The sequence below is a fragment of the Octopus bimaculoides genome, chromosome 18 (genome assembly GCF_046866305.1).
Source record: "Octopus bimaculoides isolate indiv1 chromosome 18, ASM4686630v1, whole genome shotgun sequence".
Classification (NCBI taxonomy): domain Eukaryota; kingdom Metazoa; phylum Mollusca; class Cephalopoda; order Octopoda; family Octopodidae; genus Octopus; species Octopus bimaculoides.
The window spans coordinates 3,593,534-3,609,465 of record NC_142945.1 but is presented as its reverse complement, the minus strand read 5'-3'; the positions used below and the strand labels follow the sequence as shown (position 1 = coordinate 3,609,465).

At 36.0% G+C, this 15,932-nt stretch overlaps 2 protein-coding genes across 3 annotated transcripts in view; one reads left to right on the top strand and one right to left on the bottom strand.

Moving 5' to 3' along the window:
* Positions 1-2,509, bottom strand: part of LOC106880595 (malonyl-CoA decarboxylase, mitochondrial) — a 35,130-nt gene extending 32,621 nt beyond the window's left edge. Inside the window, exon 1 of one of the 2 annotated variants that reach the window (XM_052974248.2) lies at positions 2,390-2,509. Coding sequence is in view for 1 of the 2 variants with exons in the window: in XM_052974247.2 (XP_052830207.1) it covers positions 1,558-1,566 (9 nt within the window). In the remaining variant the exon portion in view is untranslated. Of the gene's footprint in view, positions 1-1,557; positions 1,582-2,389 lie in introns of those variants that run through there. The other variant, XM_052974247.2, reaches the window with a different exon arrangement.
* Positions 2,510-13,002: 10,493 nt separating this feature from the next.
* LOC106872878 (uncharacterized) overlaps positions 13,003-15,932 on the top strand; it is a 36,241-nt gene continuing 33,311 nt past the window's right edge. The window contains exon 1 of the mRNA XM_014920034.3: positions 13,003-13,137. Within this exon, the coding sequence (XP_014775520.1) occupies positions 13,078-13,137 (60 nt within the window). The 5' untranslated portion in view covers positions 13,003-13,077. The remainder of the gene's footprint in view (positions 13,138-15,932) is intronic.

Genomic DNA, 15,932 nt, shown 5'->3' with positions numbered 1-15,932 from the left:
ATGGCATAGTTAATTGTTGTTTCACTTGTTTTGGTCATGTGGCTGCGGACATGCTGGAGCACCACCTTTAGAAGAAACTGACCCCAGGATTTATTGTTTGGAAACCTGGCACTTATTCGATCTGTCTCTTTTGCCGAACCGCTAAGTTATGGTGGCGATACAAAGACAGACAAACAGACAGACACACACACACACACACACATACATACATACATATATATACATATACATATAGATACATACATACATACATACATATATATATATATATATATATATATATATATATATATATATATATATATATATATATATACACACACATACATCATCATCATCATCATCATCATTTAACGTCTGCTTTCCATGCTAGCATGGGTTGGACAATTTGACTGGGGACTGGTGAACCAGATGGTCACACCAGACTCCAATCTGATCTGGTGTAGCCACATATATAAATATAAATATATATATATATATATATATATATATATATATATATATATATATATATATATATATATATATATATATATATATATACATATATATACATTCATAAATACATATATATATACATGTATATATAATAATAATATTATTAGGGATAAAAATCCAAATTTACAGGTAAAAACTCAATTAAATTCAATTTATTAAAAATTGAAATTAAATTAAGTTTCATGAACCTTGGTTCTTTTCCCTAAAACTATATATATATACATGTATATATATATATATATATATACTGTAAATCCTCGAGTATAATCCGCATTTTTTTCCCAAAATTTAAAGGTCAAAATCCCTAGTGTGTACTATATAAGAGGTTAAAAATGAAAAATATTTTCTAAGCAATGATCGAGTTTTTATATATATGTAAGAGATATAATATATGCATTTTATATCTCATACACCATATATATCATTGGCATATGGTTGTTGTTTTAAGCAAAGGTATAATAAAAGTTTTCCACTAAGATTTGTCATAAAATTAATGTGTAAGGTTAATATTCACAACGAATCTGTCATTGTTGACACACACAGAATATACACCCTTCACACACACACACACACACACACACACACACACACACACACACACACACACACACACACAAGTAAACACATACGCATACATGAGTAACCACATAAATGCAAAACAAGGAGGGAAGTAATATGTTTGTAATAAATCTATATAAACTGTTGAAGATTTTGAAGCTTCAATAAAAGTGTGTGTGTGTGTGTGTGTGTGTGTGTGTGTGTGTGTGTATATGTGTGAATGTATGTATGTATGTTTTATTTTTGTTTCTGATTTCACAAAGTGCCTAAAGTAGATATATAGGACTTTTTATTTTCGCAAATGTAGTGTGTGTGTGTGTGTGTGTGTGTCTCCAACTGATGCCTGTACAGAACACAGATGTTAAATGAAGGAGATTATATAAAAAATATAAACAACTTGAAGCAAATAGGATCTGAAGATTAGTTAATCAGGTTTTAGGTGTTTGTACAAGTTATGTAATAAATCGTTTTAGTTATGAAACATTTGTAATGTTTATTTACCTTTTCCATTCCTTACATTTTCTGATTTTTATTCGTGTTTTTAGTAACTTTACTTGCTAAACCATGAATTCTATGATGACTGTCAGCTTATCGAAACTTCCTTTGATTTCAATATGGGAGAAAGTGCGTAGCTTACAAGGGTTAATAAACCCTTTTTAATCATATATTGTCCACCTTTTGTCATCTATACTAGCTGTGTTTTATGCTTGAAGCTTACTAACTTCCCATGATCTAACCATGCAACAGATTTGTAGTAGTGAGCAAGATGCAGAAGTCAAGCTGTCCTCCCCCTTATCTGGCTATCTTCCAAGGTTGACAAGCCCAAACGCCCATCAAAACTAGTTATATCACCAGTCTAGCTGTGCAAGCACAATATTACCTCTGAGTAAGGCGACGAGCTGGCAGAAACGTTAGCACGCCGGACGAAATGCTTATCGGTACTTCGTCTGTCTTTACGTTCTGAGTTCAAATTCCGCCGAGGTCGACTTTGCCTTTCATCCTTTCGGGATCGATAAATTAAGTACCAGTTACGCACTGGGGTCGATGTAATCAACTTAATCCCTTTGTCTGTCCTTGTTTGTCCCCCCTATGTTTAGCCCCATTATGGGTAATAAAGAAATAAGAAACGTTAGCACGCCGGGCAAAATGCTTAGCAGTATTTCGTCTGTCTTTACGTTCTGAGTTCAAATTTTGCCGAGGTTGACTTTGCCTTTCATCCTTTCAGGGTCGATAAATTAAGTACCAGTTGTGTACTGGGGTCGATGCAATCAACTGCCCTCCCCCCCTCCCCAAAAATGTTGGGCCTGGTGCCTAAAGTAGAAAAGAATATTACCTGTCAGAATAGGTGTGCTGTCATAATAACAATGGACTGCCTTGCTGTCAGTGATTTTTACAGCATGCTGGAAACCAACCCAGAAGTAGATTAGTCAACGTCGTGAATGACTAAACTTGGTAAATAAAAGAGTTTTTAATTTTGAAACTCTTAGGAATTGCAAGTGTTAGGCATAACCAATGAATAAAAAGGGAAAATGTGGCCATAAAATGTTTAACCTACTTCCATTGTATAAAGAGTTTTTTGGTTCATTTGGTCATTGAAGTCACACAGCAAGTTACTTCAACTTACAATAGTTCTATTTATGTGGCAATAGTCATTCAATAGTAATTGCATTCCTGTCACTGCTATGTTGTTGTTACTGTTGCCGGCATTGTTGCCATTGTTGTTGTTTTCATTGTTGTTCTTGTCATTCCTGTTGTTTAGATCTAGATTGCATTGACATATTAGACCCATAAACAAAGGAGACTTGCCCAGGAGCTGCAAGTTTGTCTTCTATCAACAACCACATTATCATTTAATGTGTCATTTTCTTATTTCTTTCTTGCAGTGCATGGCAGTCTTTTTAAGGAGTAGCGGCAGTCTGGTAAGAAGCTTGCTTGAACGAATTTTAGTTGAACGAACTGACCCCAGTGATTATTTTTTTTTCTAAAGGAGATAGGCAAAGAACATGTTGTCTCCACTTCAGCATAGAAGAGAGACAACATATTCTTCGTCTATCTCCTTAACTTCTTGGAGATTTTAGGTATTATTATACTAATGTGTTTTAATTTAATTAAATCTTATGTCTAATTTAATTAAACTCTATGATCAGATTGGAGACTGGTGCAGCCTTCTGGCTTGCCAACCCTCGTAACTTAGTGGTTCAGCAAAGTAACCGATAGAATAAGTCCTAAGTTTACAAAAAATAAGTCCTGGGGCCAATTTGTTCGACTAAAGGGTGGTACTCCAGCTTGGCCACAGTAAAATGACTGAAACAAGTAAAAGAATAAATGAATAAAAGAATATATATAGGCGCAGGAGAGATTGTGTGGTAAGTAGCTTGCTTCCCAACCACAAGGTTCTGGGTTCAGTCCTGCTGCATGACACCTTGGACAAGTGTCTTCTACTATAGCCACAAGCCGACCAAAACTTTGTGAGTGGATCTGGTAGACGGAAACTGAAAGAAGCCCATCATATTTATATATATGTTTGTGTGTCTGTGTTTCTCCCCCCAACCATTGGTTGACAACCAACGTCAGTGTGTTTATGTCCCCGTAACTTAGTGTTTCAGTGAAATAGACCAACAGAATAAGTACTGGGGTCGATTCGCTCGACTAAAGGCGGTGCTCCAGCGTGGCCGCAGTCAAAATAACTGCAACAAATAAAAGAATAAAAGAATATGGTTGCACTTAAATATGTTAGTACGTATGTATATATATGTGTGTGTGTGTGGATGCATGTGTATATATGTGTATTTGTGTGTGTGTGTGTGTGTGCAAGCAGAAATATTATTAGTATTTCATTAGAATAGTATTTCATTAGACTTCGTAATATGGGTAGACACAAAAATACTCTCCGTCATTTCTCTATGAAAAATTACATAAATAAAATCAGGAAAATCCCAGAGTTAAATCAAAACCAGTTTGTATTTATTTCTCATTGCTCAATATAAAGTGTGGGGTTTTTTTTTATGCTAAATATAAATGTCAATGCTGGTTTCCTATCTTGTTAAAGTACTAGAGTTCCAACCATGTAGGAAATAAAAGTGGATTGTCATGGTCTTGTGGGCAGGTAGGAACGTTCGTTCTTGAAAGCTCTGTCTGGGTTCGGAGTTCCTGGCACAAGTGTTCCTGTTAATCTGATAATCGGAACAGCCTTCTCATGAAATCAACATGCAAGGGACTGAACAATCCACAGACATGTGTATTCTTAACATGCTGGCTCCTGGGCCCATTATATGTTTTATCCTAGGGTCTCAATATGTTATCTTAATTAATTTTTACATGAGTGGTATAATATTTTCACACTATAGGTGCAGGAGTGGCTGTGTGGTAAGTAGCTTCCTTTCCAAGCACATGGTTCTGAGTTCAGTCCCACTGTTTGACACCTTGGGCAAGTGTATCCTACTATAATCTCAGGCCGACCAAAGCCTTGTGAGTAGATTTGGTAGACGGAAACTGAAAGAAGCCCATCATATATATGTATATGTATGTATGTGTTTGTCCCCCCAACATCACTTGAACTCAGAACTCAGAAATACTGCTAAGAACTTTGTGCAGTGTGCTAACAATTCTGCAAAGCTCTTTAATAAACCTTTCTACTGCAGGTACAATGCGTGAACCCCAGGCCTCAACTGACCTTTATTTCATCAAACCCGACAGGATGAGAGGTAAAGCTGACCTTGCCATTTGTAATCAGACCATACAAACACAAAATACTGCTATACATTTTGTCCGGCATAATTACCCACCTATTTTCACAGAATGAAATGACCTTGGCTAATAACACTCTTAATATTACTTCATATTGTTAATTAATCATGCAGTGTAATTAATCTACAAAATTCACTTGGTATTTCAATATTGGCAGAACGGTTTCCATTATCTTTTATACTTTTATATCTTTTCCTCCTATTTTCTCTCTTGTCTTTATCTAACTGTTTATCTGTTTGTCTGTTTATCAGTTTGTCAATATCTCTCTCTCTCTCTCTCTCTCTCTCTCTCTTTCTCTCTTTCCCCTTCTCCTCCTCTCTCACTATCTCTCTTTCTCTCTCTATCTCTCTCTCTCTTTCTCTCTTTCCCCTCTCCTCCTCTCTCACTATCTATCTATCTATCTATCTATCTATCTATCTATCTATCTATCTATCTATCTATCTATCACAGCCACACCATGACTTTTTCAGTTTCCATCTACAAAGTCTATTCACAAGGCTCTGGGACCATAGAAGACACTCGTCCAAGGTGGCTTCCAGTAGGATTGAACATGAAACCTCATGGATGAGAAGCAAACTTCTTAACCACACAACCATAACTGTGCTATACGTGTCATAAGGAGTAAAAGAACATTAGAATAAATTAAATTAATTTATTCCGAAATTGTTTTAGTTTATGGGAAAATTAGTGTGTTGGGTTTGATAAGATTTTATCTCTGTTATCAAAATCTTAAAGAGGAAAACAACAGGATGTTGATAACAACAACCACCACCACCACCACCACTACAACAACAATAACAACAACGACCACAACCACAACAACAACCACAACAACAACCACAACCACAATAACAACAACAACAACAACCACAACAGCGTTAGTCTATTATCTTTTACCTGTTTCGGTCATTCAATTGCAGACATGCCATAGCACAGTTATGACGGGTTTAGTCAAAAGAATTGACCCCAACCCCGTACCCCCAGTCCTTGTTTTGTTCTTCTCAGACTGGTTCTTATTCTATTGACCTCTTTTGCTAAACCACTTAGCTACAGGTTGCATACAAACCAACACTGGTTGTTAACAGATGGTTGGGAAGGGGCAGCAAATATAAGCACAATGACACATACACGCCCATATATATATACACACATATATATATACGTATATTTGAACTCACACCTGTCAGTATTATAGGCAGCGCCAAAAGAAATCAGTAACTGATATCACCAAATGGTCATGTGACAATTATAAAATAATTCTTCAATCATTATAATATAAATAAAAATGGCTGGACACAATTTAAAACCAAAACGGAAGTGATTCACCATCGCTAAAAGTGGCAGTTCAAATAGAACAGAAGACTTTTCATGGCTAAGGAGTTTTTGACTCCTATTTCTAGCAATGCCACTGCTCTCTGCACCCTTGGCCACTTTTAGTGATGGTGAATTATTTCCTTTTTGGTTTTATATTGTGTCCAGCCACCTTTATTATTTTGTGTGGTAAGTAGCTTGCTTACCAGCCACATGGTTCCAGGTTCAGTTCCACTGTATGGCACTTTGGGCAAGTGTCTTCTACTGTAGCCTTGGGCCGACCAAAGCCTTGTGAGAGGATTTGGTAGACGGAAACTGAAAGCAGCCTGTCGCATGTGTGTGTGTGTGTGTGCATGTGTGTGTATGTGTGTGCCATAACTTTCCTGTGATTTTTAAATGTCCAATATTGTCCAATCTTGTCTGTCTGTTTTTAAAATGGAAGGGAAGGTGGTATTTGAGAGAGACTGGGTCGTTATTTTTTGGAAGGTCAAGCTTAGAGGGCTCCATTGTTGCATGCCTTGGGTATGCGTTTCTTTGTTAGAAGCCATTTGCAAAATCTTTGTTCATTGAAGCACAACATGGTGGCAGGTGTCAGGAGAGCTTCATTGCAAAAGCAGTAACACTTACAAAAGAGTGTGTGTGTGTGTATAAACTAATACACCTGTTTGTTGTTTACACACACGTCTTTGTCTTTTGTTTTTTTGTAAATTCTCTCGCTCTCTCTCTCTCTCTCTCTCTCTCTCTATATATATATATATATATATATATATACTAGCAGAGATACCTGGCGTTGTCCATGTTACATGCAATTGAAGAATTAGACTTTTCTGTTATATTTTCTCTAAGGAACTGGAATACCTATGATTCGAATTTCATCAAAATTGATGCTAACAGCGGCGGCAGCGGCGGCATCGGCGGCATCGGCGGCAGCGGCGGCAGCGGCGGCAGCGGCGGCAGCGGCGGCAGCGGCGGCAGCGGCGGCAGCGGCGGCAGCGGCGGCAGCGGCGGCAGCGGCGGCAGCGGCGGTGGCGACAATGGTGGGGGTGGTGTTGGTGCTGGTGACAGCTGCGGTTGTGATGACAATGTTGATGGCAATGCTGGTGGTGGTGGTGGTGGTGGTGGTGGTGGTGATTGTGGCGGTAGTTGTGTTGGTGCGAGTGATAGTATTGGTCATGGTAGTCGTGGTGATGACGGTGATGATGATAATAATGGTGACAATAACGATATCTACCCAGCACCCATACACACCCATACACACACATTCGCATACACACATGCCTGTTATACATGACAGCGACCCTAATGAGACAGATAAACACTGTTGTGTCAGATAAACTTCAACGAAAGCAAACAAAAAGAACCGATAGAAGAAAAAAATAAATACGCAAATGAATAAATAAAACCAACCACTGAAGTAAGATTAGTATCCTGGTTAAAGGCACACTTGTGTCCCAACCATTTGGTCTGCAATAAGGGGGAAATAGTGGGAGGGGATAAGGGGGGAAATAAGGGGGAAAATAAACAAGAATGAACGGGGAGAGACGAAACTGAGAAAAGATAAAAATTAGACCAAGAAAAGACCGAGAGAAAACCAAGAAACGATCAAGAAAGATCGAGATAAGAAGATCGAGTAGAGCTCGGGCCGACCAAAACCTTGTGAGTGGATTTGGTGGATGGAAGCTAGGTGCATGTGTGTGTGTGTGTGTTTGTGTGTGTGTGAGAGAGAGAGAGAGAGAGAGAGAGAGAGAGAGAGAGAGAGAGAGAGAGAAAGAGAGAGAGAGAGTGAATTTGTGTATTGTCATGTATGTATTTTTTTGCATGTATAAGTAGCACTCACTCTCTCTCTCTAACACACACATTATCTTTCATATACACGTACATAAATATGTATGGATACATGTTTGTATTTATGCGTATGCGTGCATGTTAGAGAGAGAGAGAGAGAGAGAGAGAGAGAGAGAGAGAGAGAGAGAGAGAGAGAGAGAGAGAGAGAGAGATAGAGAGAGAGTGAGTGGCTGTATTTCCTCATGACATACAGAGAAAAATGGATGTCTTTTAATGAAATTTTTTTGATTGTGGCTTATTCTAATACAATATTTATATGTGCATTTTCATAAATGTTTGTCTGAGTAGAAGTCTATGCATGTGTGAAACATTGGACGCAAGTGAAACATTAGAAACAAGTAGAAATATTGCCCGAAAATGACCTCAAAATTGTGTGACCCAACCTCGTTTCCAAGGTTATTTCAGTAATAAAAAATAGTTATTGCACCAAAAACATTGTTTATTTGGTAGCCTTTATATATACCGATAGATGATCGGCAGCTTTATTATAGTACTTTCATTATTCACACATTGTCACTTTCATAATGCAATACTTTGTAATGTTGGTTTAAATTGAAAGTGTTAAACTGTTTTCACTTTCTAATGAAACCTGGTTGTTGTAGAGCAGTGTCTTTCAAATAATTTAAGCTGGTTGTTGAGTTAACGTAGAAAATATGTAAATGAAAATAAAGTTTATTTGGCAGCTGAAAGATTACTGAATCTTTTGATACCCCATACATCAAAATCGGCAACTCAGTTTTCGAATGCATAAAAAACATACACATATGCACACACACACACATACATGCAAACTTTCTTATATATATATATATATCTTTCCTGCCCCACCCAAGTGGTGGTTGGACACAAACACAAAGACGCACATGCACACACACATACATATATTTACCTGACAGGTTTCCACGCAATCTTCATCGATCAAACTTACTCACAAGTCATTGGTTAGCAATGACCTATAATAGAAAACACTTGGCCAGGATGCCACACAGTGGGATTGAACCTGAAACCATATGGCTGCAAAGTGGGTTTCTGAACCACACAGCCATGTCTCACTTTCGTTTTACTTTTCCTTCTGTTGGCTGAACATAAATACATTTAAGTGCCCCAAGTATGGGACTGCCGCTGTGTTATATTTTCTGTCCATGATGTATACGTTGTGGAAGTTTTGTATGCGTAGGTGTGGTTGTATGGTTAAATTAAAGGCAAGGAACTGGAGGGTATTTTTTTTCCCTCTTCAATTGCCTTTTAAATGAGAGGAATTACAATTCTGAAAGAAATTTTTTTTCAAGAATTAAATTGTATTTGTCTTACATATTTGTCCCTCACTATGTTACCCTTTTCCTTCCCCATGAGGTAGTGGTAGCTATTCCACAACTACCATGCTTAATTTAAAGCAAACTCATTCAATTTAAAATACAGTACCAGACCAAATATCTGGTAAGCTTGGAATCAAAAATGTCATAGATTTCTGGATTTTTCAGTTTTCTGGAGAAAGTCTACAAAACATTTTTTATTTAGTAATCCACTTAAAATACATTATATTGTACTATGTATACAGTGTAATGTTTATAGGATGAAAATTAGACGAAGAAAAGTAAAGAATACGATACAGGTAAAAGATACAGGTGCAAATTAATACAATTCTAAGGCAGAGTATGTTTAACCTTAAAGTAAAGACAAAACTATTTTTAATACACTGTATGCAAAATAATCAACTTCGAAAACAAAGTCTGTTTACTCAATACACAATGCAGTATTGCACCGTATTGTGTACAGTATTTCCTGGATTTCTGGAACCCGTGTAAGGGATCCTGTACTGTACAAACGTATTTTTCAGTTTATATATTAACTTTCTCTCTCACACTGCGTGTGCGTGCGGGAAGGGAGATAACTGGTTAAAGAATTATTAAAGGGACAAAACTCTCGAAGATATTTACTGAAATTATAAAGAAATATTGTGAACTCGTTTAGTCTAGGATCGCCAATTCAAAATTATATATATAAGCACTGTTTCCAAAGCTGAAAGGCGCTAGAAAACACTAAATAAAATTAAAAGAATAAAAAAAGCAGCTAAGTAAAAATTTCAGTTTTAAATAAAATGTGACCAATTGAAGAGATTTGAACCGATGATTTTTCTTTCTTTTTCTTTCTTTCTTCCTCTTTTCCTCTTTCTTTTCTTTTTTCATTTCTTTCTTCACTTATGTTTGTGTTTTTTTTTTTCGGTTTTGGTATTTTAATACGGTTTTGTATTATATATGTATCGCAAACATACGTGTTATGTTATTATGAAATTATCTAAATAATAATAATAATGATAATAATAATAATAATAATAATAATAATAATAATAATAATAATAATATCAGCACAGGTATAGTTCTGTCGTTAAAATTGCTTCCAATTCATGTGGTTCTAGGTTCAGTTCCATTGCCTGGCACCTTAGACACGTGTTGTCTACTACACCTTCGAGGTGACCAGAGCCTTGTGAGTGGAATTGGTAGACAGAAACTGAAAGAAGCCCATCATATATGTATGTATATTTATGTGTGTGTGTGTGTGTGTGTGTGTGTGTGTTTGTGTGTGCTCTTGTCTTGATGGTTGTAAACGAGTAGCTATGTAATACAGGTGGGGTTGTTTTGTATCTAATCTTCTGTGAAAAATGGCAGGTAGATTTACCTGATATGGAAGTAGGTGAGGGTTGGTGACAAGAAGGCCGTCTGACAGTAGAAAATAATCAGCGTCAACAAATTTTGTGTGATCCGTACAAGCATGGCAAAAGTGAACATTAAAAGATGGTGTGACATAAAGGTATATATTTGGAAATGGCATTTAATCAATTTAATCAACTTCAGCATGCCTGGCTGTTACTTGCTGAATTGACCTTGGACAGATGAAAAGTAGATAATGCTTTCGTTTGTAAAGATAATCAAAGGAAGATACAATGTCACGAATATTTAGAGCATGAACAATCAGGAAAATCAGCCTGAAGCAATCACCTGATACTACCTTGTGTTCACAGCCTGGAACAGAGTATAGCAAATGATGATGATGATGATGATGATGATGATGATGATGATGATGATGATGATGGTGATGATGGTGATGATGATGATGATGATGATGATGATGATGATCCTTTGTACTCTTCCACAGCTAGGGTGTGACACTTTCTCACACAGCTGCCCTCATCCGTATGCAACACATGACCACACCAACAGTCGTCTCTCTTGCACACCCCATCTGATACTTCTTAAGTCCATGATGATGATGGTATCAACACTGACCATAAAGACATTAATGAATATTTTTTTAAATAAATAATAAACAACCATAACAATATAGAACAACAAAACTAACAAGAAAAAAGAAAAGGGACAAAGTGGACACCCACCTTGTTCAAAGATAGAGGGATGTCCCTTTAAGGTAATCTATGGCCCCCTATGCACAACCTCTGATTAATCAGGGATAGCAAAGGCTGGTGCCTTCTTACAGTTTTTGCCTCCAAACAACAGCTACCAATTCTAATTTTGTCATTCTTACACTTTTTCCAAAAAGAAGTGCCACCTGCTTTAGTGCTGCTTCCTCTTCAAGTGGCACTTGAAGATTTTGACGAGGGTTTGGTTCAAGAGAAAATTAAGAGGCTTTTTTTTTTTTTTATATAACATTGAGGAAACAGAAACAGTTGATTCTGTCATCCTCCAATACTTGACTGGAACTATTTTTTTGTCAACCTTCATGGAAAATTCTAAAAAAAAATATGATTAACGATAAAAAGAAAGTAATAATTGCTAATAATTATCCTTTCTACCATAGGCACAAGGCCTGAAATTTTGGGGGAGGGGACTAGTCGATTACATCTACCCCAGTGCGTAACTGGTACGTAATTTATCGATGAAAGGCAAAGTCGACAATCGCAAACAATTTGCAAATAATAATGAGAATAAAAATAATGTTATTTAATAATAAATATAGCATGCAATAATAATTATTTCAGATGAAGCCATCAGTTTTTGGAGAAAGAGGTTAGTCAATTACATCAACTCTGCTATTAGACTGGTTCTTTATTTTATGAACCCTGAAAGGATAAAAAGAAAAGTTGACTGTAGTGGGATTTGAACTCAGAATGTAAAGAGTTGGAAGAAATGCAGTTGAGCCTTTTATCCAACGGGCTAGCAATTTTACTTACTGCTTAAGTGATAATAATTCTTTTTAATTTTTTAATAATAATAGTAATAATTATAATAACAACAATAATTTTTACTATAGGCACAAGGCCTGAAATTTTGTGTGGAGGGGGCAGTCGTTTACATGGACCCAGTACTCAGTTGGTACTTATTTTATTGACCCTGAAAGGATTAAAGGTAAAGTCAACCTCGGCGGAATTTGAACTCAAATAATAATAATAATAATAATAATAATAACAACAATACTTTTTACTATAGGCACAAGGCCTGAAATTTTGTGTGGAGGGGACAGTCGTTTACATGGACCCCAGTACTCAGTTGGTACTTATTTTATTGACCCTGAAGGGATTAAAGGTAAAGTCAACCTCGACGGAATTTGAACTCAGAATGTTGTAACAGGCGAAAAACCACCAAGCATTTTTTCCAGCGTGCTAACGATTTTATCAGCTCTAATAATAATAATAATAATAATAATAATAATAATAATAATAATAATGATAATAATAATAATAATAATAATAATAATAATAATAATAATAATAATAATAATAACAACAATAACAATAATAATAACAACAATAACAATAATAATAATAATAATAATAATAATAACAACAATAACAATAATAATAACAACAATAACAATAATAATAATAATAATAATAATAGTAATAATAACAACAGTAACAATAATAATAATAATAATAATAATAATAATAATAATAATAAAGAAACAAACAAACTAGTAACGAATGATAGTAGTAGTAAATGAATGATAATGTTTTTAAATAATAAAGTACGAGTCGAACAATGCCGAGTAGTGCCGAGTAGTATCGAACAGTACCGAGCAGTACCGAGCTGAGCAGACGACAGATATAAGCGAAACGTCAAGGGTCATTCATATAACGACGACGACGACGACGGCGGCGGCACAATGGCGGCGCGTCTTCCTTTGTTGACGTTGGCACTGTTTGGGATTTTACATCCTCTTCAGGTAACCAAATATGATTCTAACTCGTTTAAATATATCAGGATACATTGTATATTTACGGAGATATCTTAGTTCATTCGGTTTTTATTTAATTCAGGAATATTTAACCATGTTTATTGTAGACGTTTGAATGTTCGTATACTGAGTAGGAAGGAAGACGTTCGCTTTGTGAGATGAGTCTATCTTATTTATTCGTTCAAAGCATTAATACTGGGTGTCTTTTTCGTTATTTGAAATCCATCAACGTAGAAAAGCCCAAAAATCCGATCTGTTTATATATTTGTGCGTGAATATAAGCGTGTGTTTGTGGTGTTTGTTGGTTCCCCCCATCGTTTGTTGTTGAATATCCAACATGGATGGCTGTTGGCTTTCGGGGAAAAACGCTGGCGAGTTTGGCCACGAAGTCGGGGATCGATCTGCAATAGTTCTCTCTACCAAAACCGATCACCGTTTTATGGCCACGCACTGTAAACGAGCCATGTTTTCAGAAAAAAACATCAACAAATATATTTAAAATCTGGCGAGTTTTTGTCTTTTGAAATGATTTAAAGAAGTAAAGACTGAAAAAAAGAAGAAAAAGCAGGGAAAAGAAAAAGAGTAAGCATCTTTCTGCTTCTTCGAAGATGTTGCTTAGTAATCATCTTCTATTTCTGTTTACTGGGTTCAGATTCAAAATAATAAAATGCTGTTTATATATATATATATATATATATATATTTATATATATCCATATTTTGACTACACACGAATGTGTGTATATATGTGTCTGTCTGTGTATATATATATATATATATATAAATATATATATGTGTGTGTGTTTGTATATGTGTGCGTGTTTGTATATATATATGTGTTTGTATGTATATGTATGTGTTTGTATATATATATGTGTGTGTATATATATGTATGTGTATATACGTGTTGTATATTGACTACACGCAAGGTTTATGTGTACAAAACACTATATACAAGTGCATTTTTATATACATATTTCGACTATACAGGGATGCATTTATATATATATACATATATATGTATATATATATATGTGTGTGTGTGTATGAATGTATCTCTTGACTACTCAAGGGTTTGTGTTGACAAACACCATACAAGTACATATTTATACATATATTTTGACTACATACGTGTGTGTTTGTATGTGTGTGTGTAAAGTCTACAAACAAAGGTTGAGTCGAGCTAGCCCCTTGCTACTCAGAGTTTCCGCTCTGTAGGGGGTACGGGCTCTTTAGGCAAGTTGTGACTGGAAAATCGACGGGGTTAACACATTTCTATCCCCATCATCACACCACCCTATGACTATACATATAACTATACATACAAATCTGTTGACCCCCATCAATTTTGAAATCACAATTTCCCTGAAGATCCTGTGTGCCTTCAGGTGAAACTCGGAGTAGTAACCGCATGGCTCGACCAAAATAAAATATTATCAACCTCTACCATGTATTGAAAGCACTTTTACCCCGATTATTAATATTAAATCGTGTGTGTATGTGTATAATGCTTAGCACTGCTGTTCAATGGGCATTTCCATATCTCTGGTTTATTATTTCTTCCTCGTTGTTGACTACAGCCTTTTCACTTATATATTTGACAAAAAAAAAGTAGGTATAATGACTCACACACACACTTATTTATATATATATATATATATATATATATATATAGTGTCACTCTGTTGACGAATATACGAGTGTCTATTTTCCCTTGACTTAGGCATTCTTGAGACGACTACACACACACACATATTTATATATATATGAATGACGCAACATTAATGTCCCATCGGTTGAATCGAAGATGTCTTTGGAGATGGTGTTTCTTTCTCTCTCTCTCGAAGAAAATTAGAGGGGGATGGGGTGAGTGTGATGTCGATGGTAGTCAACGGAACTGGTCACCCTTTGATGGATATCTCTGTGATGATTATGAAGCTGAGCGATTGTGTGCGATGGATATGTTAACATAAGCACGTGTGTGAATAGCTGTATGTATGTATGTGTACGTATGTATGTATATGCGTGTGTAGATGCATGTGCACGTATGTATATGTTGTGTGTATGTAGGCGTACATACGCATGTATGTATCTATGTATGTACGTATGTATATACGTACCTATACGTGCATATGTACTTACACGTATATACGTGTGTGTATAATGATATGGAAAAATTATTACTCATCAAGCACGATTTTTGATTAAACGAAACCCAGGAATATTTGAATAATTTAAATTCGTCACATCACCCCCCCCCCAAAAAAAAAAGAAAACGTTACCACTGTAACACTATAAGCATTAGTCAAAGGTGTGTATGTAAATATGTATTGACTCCGCATGGTCGTGTTATTTAGAGAGAAGGAAAAATGGTATGTTGTGAAGTTCATGCATTTCCCAAGGGTCTGGTAATGAAAGCGACCAAAACTCGAACCCCCGATAAGTGGACTACTTCGAGCTCAGTTCCATGCAACATGAATCGAACTCACGAATACGTGTTTGGAATTTCGTCCAAATGTATCCCTCAGTTCGTTCGTTTGATTTGTATTTCTTTACATATATTACTGTAGTATAGCATTCGGGTATACACTCTCTCTCACACACACACGTATATATATATACATATATACACATATATATACACACGTATTCTTCCTCGCTGTCTCTGTGGATGTGAGTTGTGTGTGTGTATGGATGGGTGTATACGCATACACACACTTCAACTGATGTGCTATTTATGGTTGGTCGTAGGTGTTTTCTGTTAAAATTTAGTAGTCACACATC